This window comes from Typopeltis vanoorti, chromosome 11 (genome assembly GCF_054136105.1).
Source record: "Typopeltis vanoorti isolate ZY-2024b chromosome 11, IOZ_Tvanoo_1.0, whole genome shotgun sequence".
In the NCBI taxonomy this organism is placed as follows: domain Eukaryota; kingdom Metazoa; phylum Arthropoda; class Arachnida; order Uropygi; family Thelyphonidae; genus Typopeltis; species Typopeltis vanoorti.
In genome coordinates, this window is record NC_143559.1 from 83,082,612 (window position 1) to 83,102,452 (window position 19,841).

Consider the following 19,841-nt stretch of genomic DNA (forward strand, 5'->3'; position numbering starts at 1 on the left):
AGATTTTCACTTTACGACAGATAGTAGACCAATCATGGGAATATAACAAAGATCTGTATTTAAGTTTTGTAGATCTGGAAAAGGAATATGATAAGGTGCCAAGAAAGAAGCTATTCAAAACACTACAGTTATATGGTGTTAATGGGGCATTATATCAAGCAATACTTAGTCTTTATTTGAGTTGTAAGTCAGCAGTTAGAATTGAAGTACAGGGAGATGGTTTAATGTTAAATCTGGTGTCAGACAAGGATGTACATTATCACCTCTGTTATTCATTATCTATATGGATTATATTATGAAGGAAAGTGGTATTAAACCTGATATCAAAATTGGAGATGTTAATGTCAGTTCCTTGCTTTATGCAGATGATGTTATACTTCTAAATAAATCTGCTACAAGTCTGCAAGATTCCCTGACTAAACTGAATAACTGTTGTGATAGATATGGGATGAAGGTCAGCAATAACAAGACAAAGATAATGAAAATAGGCAGAAGCAATGAAAATATCAGCTGCATTGTGAATGGAGAACCTATCGAAAAAGTAAAACATTTCGGCTACTTAGGCGCGATTTTCAGTGAAGATGGTAAATTAAATATGGAAGTAGACAACAGAATCAACAAAGCTGGTATGGTAGGAAGTCAATTGAATAAATTTATATGGAATAAGAGAGAAATTAGGCAAAACACTAAATTAGCTGTATACAAGACAGTGTTCAAACCAATTTTAACTTATGGATCTGAGAGCTGGGTCAGAAGTAAAACACTTAACCAAAGACTAGAGACCGCAGATATGAGAGTCCTGAGAAAGATTAGGGGCATGAACAGATGGCATCAATGGCAATATCATATTAAAAACGAGGATATTAGGAAAGAACTTAACATTGTTAGCATCCAGGAATGTGTTAGCAGAGCTAATCTCAGGTGGTATGGTCACTTAAACAGAATGGGAGAGGAAAGATTAGCAAAACGAGTGTTCTCTGCCAGGTTGGCAGGAAAAAGACCCAGAGGAAGACCAAGATATAAGTGAATTGATACGGTAAAAGTGCCTTAGAAGATAGAAAAAAAAAGATCTGACAATGTTGTAGCTTCGACAGCTAACAGGTTGATTTGGCGGAAAATTGTAGGCAGAAAGTTAGTAATCATGTAAATTTTTCATGTAGTACTATCATATCCTGTACACCCCTTGAGGGTAAATGTCAGGAATTTGATGATGATGAACAAAATCATCTATCCATTTAAAGACATTTAGAAACAACCATGCCCACAGTGGGGATCTGAAATCACAGTCTGTTGGTCAGAGTGGATATGCTATCCAGAAATCAACCAGGTCAGCATATCAGCATATTTAACCACACTACTCATAATTTAAGTTCACTATTGTTTTATAATTAATTCTACAGTGTTTAATCTGCATACAGATTATTGATTTTATTAAAAAACTTACTTGTGTATCTTATATTTGCCCCAATTTAGCTGCAGAATCTATTCAATTATGTACTAAATACTGGAACAGCTTGTACATACACTCCTTGAGAATATATCAGGATTTTCATGATATAGATGAAATCTGTTAACATTTTCTTGGTACAAGGTTTATTAATTTCATAATAATTAAGCCAGTGCCAAATTACAAGTTCTTTGTGAACCTTATATAAATTAAACATAACACTGTATGGTGGGAAAAGCAATCAGTGGCAGCTTGTACATAAGCAGCACTGGAGCATCCCCAAGGAAAAAATTAAAAAATTAAATTTTGTTTGTGTTTATATAAATAATAACAATGCTTACAACATTATATAAATGCAATACAACATGTTAAAGGTTCTAGCTTATGTTTCGACATTGATTGAATAGTTAATAATTGGAATTGTTTGATTAATGCTTTAGATTATGAAACAAATGCACTGTGATCTAGCACAGTGTTGGAATTATCACGTTTGGTCAGTTGCAGTTAGACTCGCCAATATTCGTTTGCACTTGTCACTGCAGGTAGCAAGTGAATCCAACACTGCTCATTAAGCATTGTCGCTACAGATAAGTTATATGATTGCACGTTATTTCTGTGAGATATGACACTTTTATTATTAGTGTGTGTGTTCGTGGTGAGGATAAAATATTTTTGGTAAATCTTATTTTATTCTGTTAAAATAACATATAATTATTTATTTATTATTGATACAAGGCTGAATTATGATGAGCGTCGCTGTTGAAAATAATTATATTTTCTCAATTATCATTATACGAAATAAATGCACTGCGATCTAATGCAGTGTTGGAATTATTACGTTCGGCCAGACTCGCCGATATTCGCTTGCACTTGTCACTGCATGTAACAAGTGAATCCAACACTGCTCGGTGAGCAGTGTCGCCACAGATAAATTGTATGCTTGAACTCAAAAATGTTATTAAAAATTTTATTAATATTAAAAATTATTTTCAAATATTCTTAATAGTATATATTAATTTCAAATATATATATTTGAAATATATTTATATATATTATGTATATATTATTATTATATATAATATATTTATATATATTATTTTCAAATAATATTTTAATAAAGCAATTTTTTTAATATGTAAATTTACTTATTAATAAATTGGTTACTGATTAGGAAAAAATGAATTATTTTTCTTATTTTGTATATGCAGCACCCCCACTTAAAATTTTCACCGGCTGCCACTGAAAGCAATACACTTTTTACTGAAATGCACTCAGCAGTGGTGGCAAATGTTTGGCTGTCATAAAAATATACATATGAGCAGGAAATGCAATTTAATATTTTTTTTTTAAACGGACGATTTAAATTCACATGACTGATGGAAAATAAAATTTTTAAAACTGAGGAGTACATTACAAATATACTTATCCTCAGTCATCAAAGTTGTGCTTGCGTTCACCTCAAACCTAGCAATTTTCTTTAAAGATTTTTTATTTTTTTTGGAAACTTCAGCAGACTGTCCTTTTCCACCCTCAAGTTCAATGCTGCATATATATCGAAACCCTGCAAAAATTATTTGTAATTTGGTATGACTTGCCATTTTTGAAATTATAAAGACAATAATGTATTTAGCTGTTAATATTCTGGTTGGTTGCCACTTAACATAGTAATATATCATAACCGATACTTATATTACTCAGTCAACATATGAAATTTGTTATTGAGAATATCAATTAATAATACTATATGGATACTTGCTAATGGGAAATTTGCAAGTTACAATAATACTTTTCATACATGGATCTTCTTTACTGTCTAAATATATTAAAAATATTGGCAGTGGATATTAAGAACATATACTAGAAATATAACTGCATGAAGACTTTCACTTTAAGAACATATTGTATGAACATCGTGGTGACTATATTGTAAATGACCATAATCGCTTACATAACAAGGAGTGCCAAATCTTTTCATGTATGGGCCAAATACACTTCTACCTTTTATTTATTTATTTTTATTAAAAACAGGCTATATATATATATAATATTTACATATTTATAAATTTTGAATTTCAATATAAATTGGCAAGTCAGTTTGAAATTGTACACAGGTTGAACATGCCTGTATATAATAACCAACTCACAAAATATACGTGAACTATAGATTCTTTCTAATGTAAAATAAATTCCCATTAATTTGTTTGAAGCAGGATATAATTGAAATACATTGAAACTTAATTATTACAGTCAACTTTCATTACAGAAGACTTGTAGGGACACAGAAACAGTATTATTGTGGTGCTAATAATGAATTTATTTTATCAAAGCTATAAGTTAGCTTGTTATAGCAGTGTTTGATATAATGAGAGCTGCAGTATCTAGTTTTCTTAAAGTTGCTCATTTCTATTTGCAGCAATAAATAACAGAAAATAAATATTTCATATTTCAAAAATTTAGCCATTGAAGTTCAAATTATAAAAAAATAAAAATATTTTGTTCCATTTATGGTGAACTAAAATGCAGGTTAAAATATGTCTTATGACATTCAATAAGTATTACATATGCTAAAAATAGAATTTTTCCAAAAGGGAAAAAAAAAATAATAATAAAGTAATAACTATTTTGATTTTTGCATTCACAAAGTATTAATACATATGCTTATATAAAAATCACCATACTCAAACTTTTCTCACCTGTGCATTACACAAAAATCTAAAATTCATTTTTTTATGAAATATGTACCAATGTTAAATTTACTAATTTCTGTTTTATCACATACTAACGCTTGATTCATATTACTATTTAAACATACCAAACTTATTATGTACAGTGAAATCAATATATTGCTTTATAATTAAAGAGATAGTGCCTCATTTCATTATATTTCATGTATAGCATACATATCCTCAATGTGTGTGTATCAGAGTTATACTCAATTAAACATGCTTATGCACTTAAAAAGGAATAAACAATACAATTGTAATAAACTACACTGATTATATCAATGTAGTAAAAAAAAATATTCTTTTCAAGTATATTTCATTAATTTAAATTGTATGAAAAGTCTAAATAATTCATAGAGTTCAAGAGGAAAAAATAACAGATATATATAGTTTCATATATATATATGCTTCTTTTTCTTTCATAACAAAACAAGCAAAATAAAGAGAAACAAGCACCATAAAATCAGCAACAAAAGCAGTTTTCTTACTAGATTAATTACTATGAACAATATAAAAAAAAAACTAAAATATTTCTTTATTTTTTTTAATTACTTTTTAATAATGGTTATTTTAGAAACCATTAGAAATGTTTAACAGCAGAAAAATTTACATTAGGGACATAAATGGATTAAATTCTGTCAAATTTACTGGTGGTGCTCCTTCTTGAGAGGTAGTTGGAATATTGCCCCTATTTTGATCAGAAACCATATTTGAGACAACAGACTGGCCTGGTTGGCCACCACTCTGAAGTCTCTGTTCCATATATGCCATCTGATACTTTTGTGCAGCTACACCAAGTTGCTGGAGTGCAACTGCAGCATGGTTATGCAGGGAATCTTGATGGGAGGAATCAAGATTATACATCAAAGGTGCTCCAGTGGCACCACTTGATAATGTTGAACCAGGTGGTTGCAATTCAACCAGCTGTTGACAGTTCTGATTTTCCACATCAGACACATTATTTTTTCTGCCAGGATAAACAACGGGATCAAAATTTTGTCGCCTTGGTTTTCTTGGCCTATATGGCCCTTTAGCAGTAGCATTTTCCCCATGATGTTTACGGAAATGTTCCTTAAGTTTATCTCGTCTAGAACTGCAGTAATCGCACTGATCACATTTAAATGGCTTGTCATTGAGGTGAATGCGTTCATGCCTAACTAAATGGCTCTTTTCAATAAATCCCCTTCCACAAACACTACATATGTGAGACCGAACTGCAGTGTGAGTTCGCTGATGTGCAGCTAGCTGGCTTTTCTTAGGAGTGCTGTACCTACAGTTTGGAAACTGACATCGATATACATCACCTGAATGAATACGTTTATGAGACAACAAATGAGACTGGTACTTAGTACTGAAACCACAAATGTCACAGAGGAATGGCCGATCATCACTGTGGGTTGCTAAGTGCTGGTCTAAACTAGTCTTAAGTGTGAAGCGACGATCACAATGTTCACACTGGTAAGGTTTTTCACCGGTATGGCAACGCATGTGGGCTTCTAAATTGGCTTTTGTGCGACACCTATGATCACATTCCTCACATCTATATGGTCTTTCATCTGTGTGTCTCATTTGATGTGACAAAAGAAACTGGATTCTTTCACAAGTGTAATCACAGTGATCACAGCGAAATGGTGGACCCTGAAAATGCACTTTCATGTGAGTATAGTACTCTCTGTTCCATTTACAAGTAAATTCACATATTTTACACTTATATGTAACATCTTTTGCATGTACTCTTGATACATGCTGTTCAAGACGAATAGGACTATGGCCTGTATAAGAACAATTCAAACATTTAACACCTTCCTTCCAGCTCACAGCCTGTAAACCTTGATCTTCATCTGATGCCAAACTTTCATCACTCTCACTTCCACCAAATGCACCTTCTTCCTCTTCATCTTCTTCCTCATCTCCTTGTGATTCACTTTCACTCAAATAGCGCCGTTTTGGTGGTCGTCCAACAGGTCTTTTGTAAAGTTGCTTTAAACCTAAGGATGGTATGTTTTTACGAAGATGTCCAACTTTTCTCTTAGATCTTCTTGCCATTATTGATATCAGTCTTTGGGCTACCATTTAAAAATAATTTAATTACTATCAAAGAAAGATATAAAAACAATTCAATATATATGCATTTACTTACTATAATGAATTAGTTTTGGTTTATATTATAAATAATTTTGATATAGTTAGCTAATCATCAAACATGAATCCAAGTATATTTATAACAGATAAAAAAAATATATGTTGATCTCTGCTGTCTTTTATAGGGAGTAGGCAAGGCCCTGTTCCATGTTAATTTTTGCATGATACTTGCTTTTTATCACAACTGCCGAAAACCCATCTTCACACAAATATGACATCCCAAATGGAATTAAGATTTGCTGAGCAGCAGATATTCATCTTTTACTGATATCCAAAAGTCATTTAGTTCCATGCTGCCAAATTTTGTCTTCAGTGTATTGTTGCAAAACAGCTCAATAAGATTTCAGTGAAAATATTGAAATATTTTGCGGCACACAGTTTGGGAACCACTGCTCTATTCAATCACAAAAGAAATGAAGAAATTATGAAAGAATTAAACCAGGAATCAGTAATAGAAAAAATAAAAATATATAAATATAAATGGATGGAACACGTTGAAAGAATGAAAACAGAAAGATTACCAAAACAAGTTTTAAATTACAAACCATTAGGAAAAATAAAACCAGGACATCGTCTAAAGAGATTCAACGATGATTCTAAGGCCGGAACAAGCCTAAATCCTTGAAAAGCATGATGATGATAAGGGACAACATGATTTTGTGAAGGACAGATCTTGCCTTAGTAATCTGCTTACTTTTTTATAATAAAGTGACAATAGAGTTGGATAAGGGAAATGGCTACTCAGTGCTATTGATAGACATTGCAAAGGCATTTGACCAGATCCTACATAGAACTATGTTGCATAAATTGGAACAAATGGGATAGATATGAATCTGGTGATTTAGATTAGAGGGTAGCTGATGTTCAGATATCAAAGAGTGTTTATGGAGGAGTTGAGTCCAGGAAAAGACATGTGACAGTGGTATCACCATAGGAATGAATACTTGGTCCTCTGATAAGAATTAATGATATAGGAAATGATCTGGTAAACAATTGAATATTTCCTGTCAATTCATTTCCTATCATTGATTCCTATCAGAGGACCAAGTATTCATCCCTGTGGTGATACCACTGGTCACCTGCCTTTTCCTGGACTCAACTCCTCCATAAACACTCTTTGATATCTGAACATCAGCCACCCTCTAATCCAAATCACCAGATTGATATATATCCCATTTGATCCAATTTATGCAACATAGTTCTATGTAGAATCTGGTCAAATGCCTTTGAAAAGTTTAACAATAGCACTAAGTAGCCATTTCCCTTATCCAATGCCACTGTCACTTTTATTATAAAAAATAAGCAAATTACTATTATTAAATCACCATATCACTGATGTGCAGATCCTGCAGGGAGACTTAAATCAGTTAACAGTATGAGCCAAGGTAAATGGCTGCCAGTTTAATGTGACCAAGTGTAAGGTGATGTACTTTGGGAAGAAGATATCACAAGCTGTATACTATATTGATGGAACTGAATTGCAGGAAACTGATGAGGCCAGGGACCCCCAGGCTCCTGGCCTCATCAGTTCCTCATGTGAAGGTAGCGAAAACAGTACATCAGATTAAGTGGATGTTGAAGAATATGCTAACAAGCAAGGATAGAGAAGTTATTGTTCCCTATATAAGACTCAAATAAAACCATTATGTGGACTACTGTACATAGATCTGGACACCTGGATTTCTTGGGGATGAAGTGGAGGAGAAGATTCACAGGTGAGTGACAAAGATTGTTGCAGGTGTATGGAATGCCCTATGAAAATAGACTAGCAATTCAAAAACCAGCTGATATGGAGAAAAAAAGGAGACATGATAGAAGCACATAAGTTGTAAAAAGGAATTTATAGGATTGAAACTGAAGACTTTTTTTTCAGTACATGGCAGGAAGGGAGAGAACAAGAGTCATCATGTTAAACACATAGTTAGCAAGGGTGTTAGGACTAGATTTTTGGATAGGAGGGTGGTGAGTGGGTGGAATGGGTTGTCAGTGGTTGTGAGTACTTTGTCATTGAATGAGTTTAAGGAAAGGTATGATAGGTATTGTGTGAATAATGTCTAGTGTGTAAATAATGGCTCTCTCACCTCCATGGCAATACCTGTATAATAATAATAATGATTAACACATTAATATCTGTGTGAAAAAATAATAATAATAATTAAATTGGACAATGAAATATAATTCAAGGTTAATGCTAAAAATAAACAATTTTAATGCACAAAAAAATGTTTTAATGTTGTCATTTACCTTTTTATCAAAGAAAATAATTTGATGCATTTCACATTAAACTTCATAATTTTAAAAAAACAATTTTACTAATTAATTATGAAATAAGGCAATCATTGATTTATTTAAAATAATCATTCAAAATGATATTTTAAATAAAATTTAATTTTAAATATTAAATAAAATTTAATTTTAAATATTAAATAAAAATAAAATTTATTTTAAATAAGATTTACAAAATTAGAGGTTGTGATTTTGTATCTACTACTGCTATTTAGTGTTCTGCTTTTCACCGGATGTTGCTAATACAATTTAGAGTATGTGATTGCTGTAGTAGAAACTATAACTAACTGCTAGTATAAGCGGCTATTATCTATTGTGTAACTATGCAATGCAACCAACCAAAAACTGAAAATTGGGAAGGTTTCTTCAGTCAGTTCTGTTTAGGTTCAGTTGATGATATGATCTTTGTAGCTTTCATTATATAATCTTTCTAATATATTAAAAAAAAAAAGCTTTAGTATACCACTTTAGTCTTATTCTAATGAATCCTGTGTCCTCTACGTCTAAGTAAGGAATGGTATATTACCATTTTAATATGATGAACTTATCTCATTGCCTCCTTGACTCCCCCCCCCAGATTCAATAGGCTGACCCATCAGAAGAATCGTGCATTGTGAAATTGAATGTCCAAAGCTTGCATTAGTAAAAATTAATGGATTTTACACTGTTGGTTAAAAGGGGGTGATGGGAAGACACTTCTGAAGGTCAGCTGACAAAATCTTATGCTTTGGATGACACTTGGATGTTGTATCCATGTTTATAATGTTGTATCTTTCTTTGGATTCCAATACATGCAAATCATATTCACTTTACAAGAGGTCTTTATCCAGTTGTGACAAATTGCCTTTGAGTTGTACAATATATGAATTACAAGTATCTACACCAGGAGGATTAAAAAACAAAATTAAATTCTTTCTTAAAGGGACCAGCACAGTGACCTTTTAGCCACTTAGCCATATCCATTTAATCAATATTGTTTGACCATAACATTTAATCAATATTAATCAATATTGTTTACAGAACAAAACTGCAAGTATAATGAATACATTTTCTCAATAGGCAGTTGTGCCCCTAAGAATTTTTTTCCCAATCTGTCCCAGCTATTATAATGGTCATAAGTTGGGAAAGATTCAATGTACTTGGAAATATCAATAATTGCTTCTGATGTTTTATTGAAAAGAAGTGTCTTCCTCTTTGGTCAGACTTTACCATCCCTCCTTGCCTTTGCTTTTTTTTTTTTAATGTATTAATAACAACTGTTATTAATACTTGGGAGTTCAAAAATGCCACTTTAGATATTCTTGCTCATTTCTCATGAACAATAGAAATGTAAATTAAAGAATTAGTCTTTGGTCTAGTATCACCTGAACTCCTACATTGTGCAGTGGGTTGAATATATACACATGAATGCACAACGTGTCTGTGTCTTTTGATATTGTAATCTTTTATATCATCTCAATTCTTTATTCTCAGAAAATTTCTCATAGTACATCATTCTGCAAGAACATTATTATTATTAATATTATCTGAGACCTCCAGGGAGTCAAGGACTCATCAAGGGAAGCTATAAATCAATCAAACCAACTATCATACCTTCCCTTAAATTCATTCATACTAGATGCATTCACTTCCCCTAAAGGCAAATTATTCCACTCACTCACTGCTCTCTCTGGGAGAAAAACTTATCTCTTACCCCTTTCTTGACTGGGAACAAACTTAACTTCCATGGATGCCCCAGTGTTCTCTCCCCTCCTTCCATATAACGAAAATTTTCATCAGGTGATATCCTATAACATCTATTCAAAAGTTTATAGACCTCTATCATATCACCCCTCTTTCTCCTGTTAACCAGAGTCTGCAATCCACATACTCGGAATCTGTCCTCATAATCTAAATCCCATAATCTAGACATAATATTTGTAACTCTTCTCTGCACTCTTTCCACAGCTTCTTTATCCCCTTGGAACTTGGGAGACCAAATCTGCATACAATAATCCAAGTGTGGTCTTATCAAAGCCTTATAAAGAGGCAAAATGACTTCCTTATCCTTACATGTCAAGTTTCGCTTCAACATTGCAATTATCCTCATTGTATTTGCAACTTTTGCTATGTGACATTTAAACTTTAAATTCCTATCCACCAGTATGCCAAGATCTCTTGCCTCTTCAGTTTCTTGTAGAATAACCTCGCTAATGTAATATGCTGCTGGAACTATAATCACGCCAAAGTGCATAACTTTACACTTACTAACATTAAACTGACAACCATTTAGCCATTTTCGTTTGCCCAAATTTCCAGTCTATTCAAATCATTTTGTAATTGCTGAATATCAGTAGCATCCCTGATTGACATATAGATTGAACAATAATGGTCCAAGACTGAACCCTGAAGTACACCACTGGTCACCTTAAGTCTGGCAGATTCACACCCACTGTATACCACTTTTTGATATCTGTCTGTCAGCCATCCCCTACCACACGAGAGATACTGGTTGGTAGTTAGACACATCAGTTTTTGCACCACCCTTGTACAATGGAACTATCATACATTCTTTCCATTCCTGTGGTATCATTCCTGAGCTGAGACTCAAGTTATACAAACATGTGAAAGGCATAGCCAATTCAGATGAACATTCCTTTAGCAAATGGACTGATATTCCATCTGTCCCTATAGACAAATTCTTATCCAAGTTATGCAACAGCTCTTCAACCTCATTTTCATAAACTTCTAACATGGTGGTTTCATTATTCATGCATGAACATTCTTCCCTTTCTTACTCACATATACTTTTCCTAGAGCATAGTTAGCTTTACGTATGTTGCATAGGTGGTACTCCTGACATGCTTCCTCTCCCCTTGTTTGATGGTAGTCTTATTAAGGACATTCCTTTTTGAAACATTGGCCCCAGGATACTCTGAACTCTCTTTAAGCAATATTTCGGTCAAAACTGGGATGAGTAGAGTTGATCAGTATCTGAACTTTCCATCCTTCCAATTGTGGTGGGCTCATAATCCTTGTCAACATCAGAGTGATCTGCATCACTACTACTCAGGAATAAGTTTGCTTGTAGTGTTAATCCCAGAGGATCTGGCAGGAAGTCAAATCAACATGCAATGAAAATTAACTTGAATTTAGTTTCTTACCTTCACTAAGTCTTTTTGTTTTGGTTTAAAGCAAGTAATAACATTTTTTAATCATGAGTGACCAAGTAAATAAAAGATGGCTATTATCACTACAGAAAGTGAAAGTAATAACGCTATAAAGTGAAACTATGAACTGGAGCAATACATGAAAATAAATGTCACATACAAGAAGTGACTCCCACAGTAGTACTCTAGTAACTAAAATGAAAAAAGTTTGAAGAAGGCATGAATAGGATTCGACAGGTTCATTACTGTTCAGTCAGTTTTCTAGAAGTATGAAACACTATATGGACACAGTGTTGTGGAAAAATTTTCAGGGTGGAGGCATATGAATTCATATTCACATAGTGCCAGTTGCCTTTGAAAAGAACTGCAGATAGATTAATTTTAAGCATGTCTAACTTCTAAAAAAAAGGAAATCTTAGATAGTTCTCAATACCTCATAAAAATGAAAAAAAAAATATAAACACCACATAAAAATTTAAGTTTTGGCAAAAATTGGAATGGCATCATATGTCTCCAGGGTACAGAATTCGGCACTTCAGGTGTACAAGCATGTTTTTTTTGTGATGACCATTCCTCAAATAAGTAATACCTATTTTTTTTTTTTTTTAAATAACGAAACCTGTGGTGAATTCATCACTAAAAAACACTACTTACCACAGTAATGACTATTTAATTCATAAATATTTCATCCCAAGTATCTTGGGACATCATCAATACAGTAGTTCTAACTAACAATACTAAGAATAACATAGTTATTCCTAGTATTGTTAGTTAGTTAGGACGCATGATTACAATGGAATCTCGATATGCATGCAGTAACGTGTTATAGAAGTAAATTAAATATAACTGGAAAAAAAATAATAATAAATATATATATATATATATATATATATATATATATATATATATATATATATATATATATATATATAAAGATTATTTTACACAATTTTGTATGACAATTTCCCATACTTTAGGAATAGTAAGAACATTGTTGCGATTTCAATTTGGTCTTCAGCACTTTCTTTATATAAATGTTCATATTTATATAAAGATCTGTGTAAAAGTTTCGACTTCTCCCAATGGATCCTATGGTTTGGATTTTCAACTCCGTGTTGGGAGAGACCAGATTTCTGCAGTTTGAAAAAACGAATGTGGTCTTGATGTTCCGAGATGAATAAGTAATATTAGTGGTAAGTAATATCTATATTCTTCATACTGATTTTCCATAAGAATATCTGAATATTTATTAAAGCTTTATATGAATCTGATTATTACTATGGAACATACAATAGGACTAGTAGTGTTGAACATATGTGTATGTGCAATTTGTTTTATAGTATTCATAGTTTTTCACTGTTGGATCATTCCAAGTTTCCAAGTGAAATCATCAGGGAACAATCTTTTAAATGAAAGATTTTTTTCCTCCCATTCTATTAATTATGACGCCATTTTTATTTGGCAGATCCACAGAATTTTCACAATTTTTGGAAGGATTTAAAATTAATCATGACTTATTTCCAGATTGTCTGATTTTTTTAATGTTATTTTAATGCTTAAGATGTACTTTTTAATTTGTCATTTGCATTATCAGACAAACAAATATTTTTTTTTTCAAGAGATGACAGCTACCTGATTTAGGTGTTATATATACTCTTTTTCCTCATAGTCAACCCTGTGGAACCTAAGTTGATTCTATATATATATATATATATATATATATACAGTGATGCCCCAAAGTTACATGGTAGGTGGGACCAACGAAAAGCGCAAGTCAAATTTGCATAACTCGGGGTATAATTTTGCATGTAATTTATATATACAAACATACAATTGGGACCAAAGGGTTACAAAAGCACCTATATTTTTTAAGAAATATACAGTAATCATAATTGTAGTTTTTCGTACATAAAAAAAGAAAGTTATTTCAATGTCGATGGTTTCATAAAATCTAATAGATTCGTCTGACAGCATGTCTTTTTCTTGTCACGCAAAATTTCTTCATAGCAAGCCAGTGATTTTTTTATTCCTTGCCTTGTGGCTACAATTCGTTCCTCGTTAGAATCTATATCCTCCAAAATCTGTAAACCTTTCTTAATTAAGCTGAGACCTTCTGTTAATTTTGCAATTGTCATGTGCTTTTCTGGTAAAACTGGATCTGAGGTTTCGGTCTCTTCAGTAGCGCTTTGCTTATGCATCTCTATGAGCTCGTCAATTGTAAGCTCCTTGTTATGTGAGTCTAACAGCTCGCTGTCGACTTCTAAATCTAATTGCCTGGCAAGGTTCACAACTTCTTCTGTTGCCTCAGCAACTTGATCAGTTTCTGGAAACATTTCCGTTTCGCATTTAAAAAAGGATGGACAAAGTTTTTTCCAGACACCATTTTGGGGGGGGGGGGGGAATTTCACCCCAAGAATCTCCGATAATCCTTACAGCATCTAAAACATTAAACTGTTTCCAAAACTCTTTAACAGACAGTTGCTCATTTTGCCTCACAGCTTCATTCAGATTTGCAAACGAACGCAGTGTGTAGTACACTTTGAATGTTTTGATAACTCCTTGGTCCATCGGTTGAAGTAAGCTGGTTGTATTTGGAGGCAAGAAAACAACTTTTACACATGGATCAAAATCAATTAAAGTTGCAGGAGGGTGACCAGGTGCATTATCAATAATGAGTATAACTTTAAACAGAATTTTTTTAAACTGGCAATAACGTTCAACTTCAGGTATGAAGTGGTGACCAAACCAGTCTTCAAAAATAGAAGCTGTCACCCAAGCTTTAGAATTTGACTTCCAAATCACTGGCAAGCCAGCTTCAGATTTTTTTTTCAGAGCTCTTGGATTTTCGGAGCAATAAATTAAGAGAGGTTTTAACTTGCAATCACCAGCTGCATTTCCAACAACCATTACTGTCAACCAGTCTTTGGAAGCCTTAAAGCCAGGAAACGTTTTTTCTTCACGTGCGATGAAAGTTCTCTTAGGCATCTTTTTCCAGAACAAGCCAGTCTCGTCTACATTAAATATGGTTTGACTGCTATAGCTACCTTCCTCGATGATAGCCTTAAGTGTCTCAGGAAAAGCAGACGAAGCCTCTTTATCAGCGCTTGCTGCCTCTCCACGATGCTGTGCCAGTTACAGCGATTTTTAAATCGGTTGAACCAAGCATTACTGGCCACGAAATTTTCCTCTTTGGCCACTTCTCCAGCTTCTACTTTTAGCCTCTCAAAAATCAGCTTGGCTTGGCTACATATCGTTGTTTGATCAACTGGGCAATTTTTTACTCTCGCTTGATTATCACACCATAATTTAAGCATCGTTTCCATCTCACCAATAATCCCATGATGTTTACGAATTATGCTTGAATTCAATGATTGGGCATTTTTCACAGCAGCGAGAATTCTTTCTTTATCTTTCATGATTGTTCTTACTGTAGATTCCTGTAGATCGAACTTCTTTGATAGCTCACAAATTTTCATTCCGCCTTCGAAATCCTTAATAATGTTGAGTTTTGTTTCCAAAGTCAATGTTTTTCTTTTCTTGCTAGCTGTAGAAGAATCGGACTTGCTTCTTTTGGACGACATTATTATTTTTTATGTGATTTTGTAGACTATAAAAATCGTGTATGAATGGAGACCGTGCGAAACACGTCAGTGCTTGTTCACAGCATGTGCAACACTGGCGAATGCGTCTGGCACGGAAAGATATGACTAGTGGTGAGGCGTGATAGGAATACGTACATATAAGAAACCGCGTAACTCCGGATTCGCGTAAGTCGGGGTATTACTGTATATATAAAATGCACAAAAATTAGATTGTGATTCAATCTAAGGCCTGCAAAAATGAAGAAAAAGAGTACTGGGAACACCTAATTTAATGAGAGTCTTGTAGTGGGTAAAGTTCCTAAGGTGGAGAAAGAAGGTAAAATAATACCTCTCCACAAGTATGGTTTGAGAACAGAAGTTTCCAAGTATAGACCATTCTGTATATCTGCAGTTGTGATCAAAGTGTTGGAAAAATTGGTTAGAAAAAGAATACAGGATTGGGTTGACGAACATAAGATTCTCTATGATGGTCAGCATGGGTCTGTGATGGGCAAGTCTTGTTTTAGAAATCTGTTTAGGTTTTATGATAAGGTGATGAACATGTTGGATAAGGGAGAATCATATACAGTGATATTCTTGGACTCTGCAAACAAATCCAATAGATTACTGGTTAGATAGTATATTGGTAAGATAGATTGGCTCTCTAAACAATACCAGCAAGTTGTGCATGATGGAGCAGTGTCTCAAAAAAGGAAGGTGACCAGTAGCGTGACTCAGGATTCTGTTCTTGAGCCCCTACTGTTTAACTTGTTTGTTAATGATATTTCATGTGGATTGACTGGGGATCTTCAAATGTTTGCCGATGATGTAAAGATATGCAGAAGTGTCAGGAGTAATGCTGATGTTAATTCTCTACAGGAAGATTTGAATAGACTTTTAGCTTGGACAAATGAGTGGGGTTGCAGTTTTAAGGTTAATAAATGCAAGATGTTACACTTTGGGATACAGAGATATAAGACTACATACTGTATTGGTCGAGCTGTACTTCAGGAAGTGGATGAGATTTGGGATCTTGGAGTGATGGTGGACAGTGGACTAAAGTTCCAAGGGCACATTGCACATGTTGAAAAGACTGCACATCATACTGCTGACATGATAAAAAGTACATTGACATATAGGGATAAGGAGGTAGTGGTGCATCTATATAAGGCATTGGTCAGACCACACATGGACTACTGTGCTGAGATTTGGTCGCCTAGTTTTTCGTTGTGATGTGGAAACACAATAGAAGGGCCAAAGAGGAATTACCAAAGTGATATCAGGACTCTGGAATGTTGGTTATGAAGGGTGTTTGAGAGAATGTGGATTACAGAGGTTAGTGGATAGGAGGAAAAGAGGAGATATGACAGAGACCTTCAGTTAAGGGATTCTATCAGATTAATACAGAAGAAATTATAAAAAGATTGGATGTTAAGTTGGCAAGAACGAGAAGGTATCTCTGGAGGCTGCATAGAGATGTGGTGAAAAAGGGTATGAAGAGTAGATTTTTTATGTGGGGAGTTGTGAGTGGAATGCATTGCCAGAGTACAGGTAGTGTAAATAACTTCAAAGCTCATTATGATAGACATGTTTCTGGTTGAGTGGGCCTCCCATGATGAGTCTGTTGGTTATCATGGAGGTTACCAAATACTCAATTTCAATATTCTGAAAGAAGCAACATAAAAATTGCAGCTTTCTTCATTTTCAAAAAGGTGTCTAGGATGAAGGAATGAAAATAACAGAATGGAACCTATTTTGCTTTATACCTATCTATCGAGTTATCTCTCATAAAAATTTAAAATTTTTATTTGGTCTCCCACTTTTTTTTTTTTTTTTTTTTTTTTTACGTGACACCTCCAAGGAGGAGTCCAAAGACTCATCGAAGGAGGGTGTCTCTCCATCACTCAATCCACCAACTACAGCGAACCACATCTTCACCAATGCAATCTACTGCCCACCACCACCATTTTCACAGAGAATCACAAACATCCATGCCCATAGCAGGATTCAGACCTGCAGCCTTTTGGCAGAAGAGCAGATATGCCAACCAGGCCGGCTTCAATACATATACTAACATATATAAAATGCACAAAAAATCAGACGTGCATTCAACCCATGGCCTGAAGGGTACAGTAAAATGGAGTAAAAGAGTCCTGGGAACACCTAATAAAACATCTTTAAAAAAATTAGCCTTGTCTGAAAATGCAAATAAGAAATCAAAAAGTATACACTGTGAGTATTAAAATGGCAATAAAAATCCAGAAATTAGACAACCTTGAAATAAACTGTGATTAATTTTAAACCTCTGAAACTAAAAATTGTGTGGATCTACTGAATAAAAACTGGCTACCATAATTAATAGAATGTCAGGAAAAATTTTTCTTATACCTAAAGAATAGGGTAACCAATTAACTCACTTTCATAAAATATAAAATTATGCAGCTTTGATTTTTAATTTAATGATTTCACATGGTATGATTCCATTATGCTTTCCTAAAGATGGCAATCAGTACATGATTGCCAAAACATAGTGATATCCTGAAAGTTTAGTGGAGTTAATAAACTATATTTATGTGATATGACATGAAAACTGGCTTTACAGTAAAATGTTTTGAAAATTTTAATAGCTTGAAATAAAAATTAACAAACAAATGAAATTATTTTATATACTTACTCATTTTTAATTTAAGGGGATGATGACCACTTCGTATTCTACTAGTTACCACTTTTGTGCCAGCTTCAGATATACCAACATCACTACTTTTGCTTGATCGAGCTCCTGAAGATTGTTCTTCTGTTTCCATCACAAAGTCACATACCTGTTCCTTTTTAATAGGTGCTACTGTTACTGGTCCACAAACACCTTCTTCAGTATTTGATGACACAGGAAGCTGCTGAAGTCCTCCAATAGCAGCAGACACAGCTATATTCATGAAACTATCACTATCAATATTTAACTTTGAATCACTATACTGCAATTTCAAGTCTTTATATATGGCAGTATATGATGGAAGCTCAATTTTATGTTCCTCAACACAAGAGAGAAAAAAATATAGACAACCGGAGTTCTGCTGATACAACTGTTCATTTGCAAGGTGTTCTTCAATACACCCAGTTTCAAGGGCTTTCCAGTCCACAAAAGTCAGAAGAGTTCGTAGGTCATTTTTTCTATTTGTTAAATCAGTTGTCACCCAACGTGCAATAAACTTTAAGAGATTTGTCTGAGGAATAGAAATACTTTTATCAGAAAGAAATTCTTCAACTTTTTGCAAAGCATACTGCAAAACCTCCTCTTGTTCCAGTACTTCATTTATATGGGTTTGAATATAATGTGTTGAATTTTGAAGAAGGCCCGGAATATTATATTTTGCAGCCATCTCTCGTACAGTAAGACAGTTAGTCACGTCAATATATCTATCAAGATATTCAGCACAATAGTGCTTCAGCTTGGCAACTAGAAAATGGTTTGCAAGTCGAAGAAGATCTACTACATTATTTTGATCAACAACTACATTACCAGTATACATGTAAGTCAATAACAGCTGGAAGGCTTCGGTATTCTGACATGTTATACTTAATTTTTCCTTTAAAGTTTTATGCATCTTTAAAACAGAATCAAAATATGGACTACATGCTGCCAAAACATTCCGATGTGCACGAAAATACCGCCCTTGCACGTGCAAAATTATATCACAAAACCGTCCAGCTTCACGCTGCGTGTTTAACTTTTCCAAAATATTATTTCCCTGTTGATTTTCAATAAAATTAATTGCATTAGGTGGTAATAAAGCAGGGGTGGCCATTCTGAGTACGTGGGCTTTCTCCTAATATATATTTCATATATTTCTTGGGTACATCTCACATTTTCCTAAATAAAAAATAAAAAAATAAAATAAAAAATTTGAAGCTTTATATATTTACGTTATCCAAAAAACTAATTTTGTACAAAAGCAGTCCACATGTTACTTGATATTATTCTTATTTTATTTATTTTTTTTTTTTTTCCCCAGTAACACTAGGTTGCTGTTTACATTTTAAATCCCCGCAAATCAAACTTCTTCTCACTGGTTGATCATCTGTACTAGAGGGAGAATCTCTTAATCTACTTTTGTAAATTTTCATAAAAAATCAGATTTTCCTGATACTCAGAAAATTAACGCATGACTATTAGTATAAAAAATTTACGAGTTAACCAGATATCTCTCATAAAAGATTTAATATAAAGAAACATAAATTTACCTTTTTAATTTCATAGATAATTATATCCGTTACCGCACCCCTACACCTACTTAGAGACAAAGTCCACCTAACGGCAGAAGAGTAAATCGAGAAAAATTCAAATCGAATACAGATGAATAAATTTTACAACTAAAGCAACCAAATGTTATTTTCGTGAAATCGAAGCCTATTTTAAGAATAATAAAGTTTAAAAAATATTAAACTTTAGCTAGGCTGCCTTCAGTACGTGCTGCTATAGATGTGGGACGCAATCTCTTTAGAAGATGGATACCTC

At 33.5% G+C, this 19,841-nt stretch overlaps 1 protein-coding gene across 1 annotated transcript; it reads right to left on the reverse strand.

Moving 5' to 3' along the window:
- Nucleotides 1–4,776: 4,776 nt before the first annotated feature.
- LOC150101806 (uncharacterized) lies at nt 4,777–19,131 on the reverse strand. Its single transcript, XM_090399911.1, has 2 exons — nt 18,003–19,131; nt 4,777–6,236 (listed from the first exon to the last, which is right to left on the reverse strand). Exons 1-2 carry the CDS (start codon nt 19,129–19,131, stop codon nt 4,777–4,779), a joined length of 2,589 nt encoding a protein of 862 aa, XP_090256037.1.
- Between the last annotated feature and the right edge of the window lie 710 nt (nt 19,132–19,841).

What these genes read in the sequence shown, in the direction of transcription:
- LOC150101806 (XM_090399911.1), bottom strand. Translation starts at nt 19,131, where the DNA reads ATGGCCACCCCTGCTTTATTACCACCTAATGCAATTAATTTTATTGAA. An exon ending in TCCCCTTAAATTAAAAATGA is followed by an intron (nt 6,237 to 18,002) that starts GTAAGTATATAA and finishes TTTAAATGGTAG; the next exon opens with CCCAAAGACTGATATCAATA.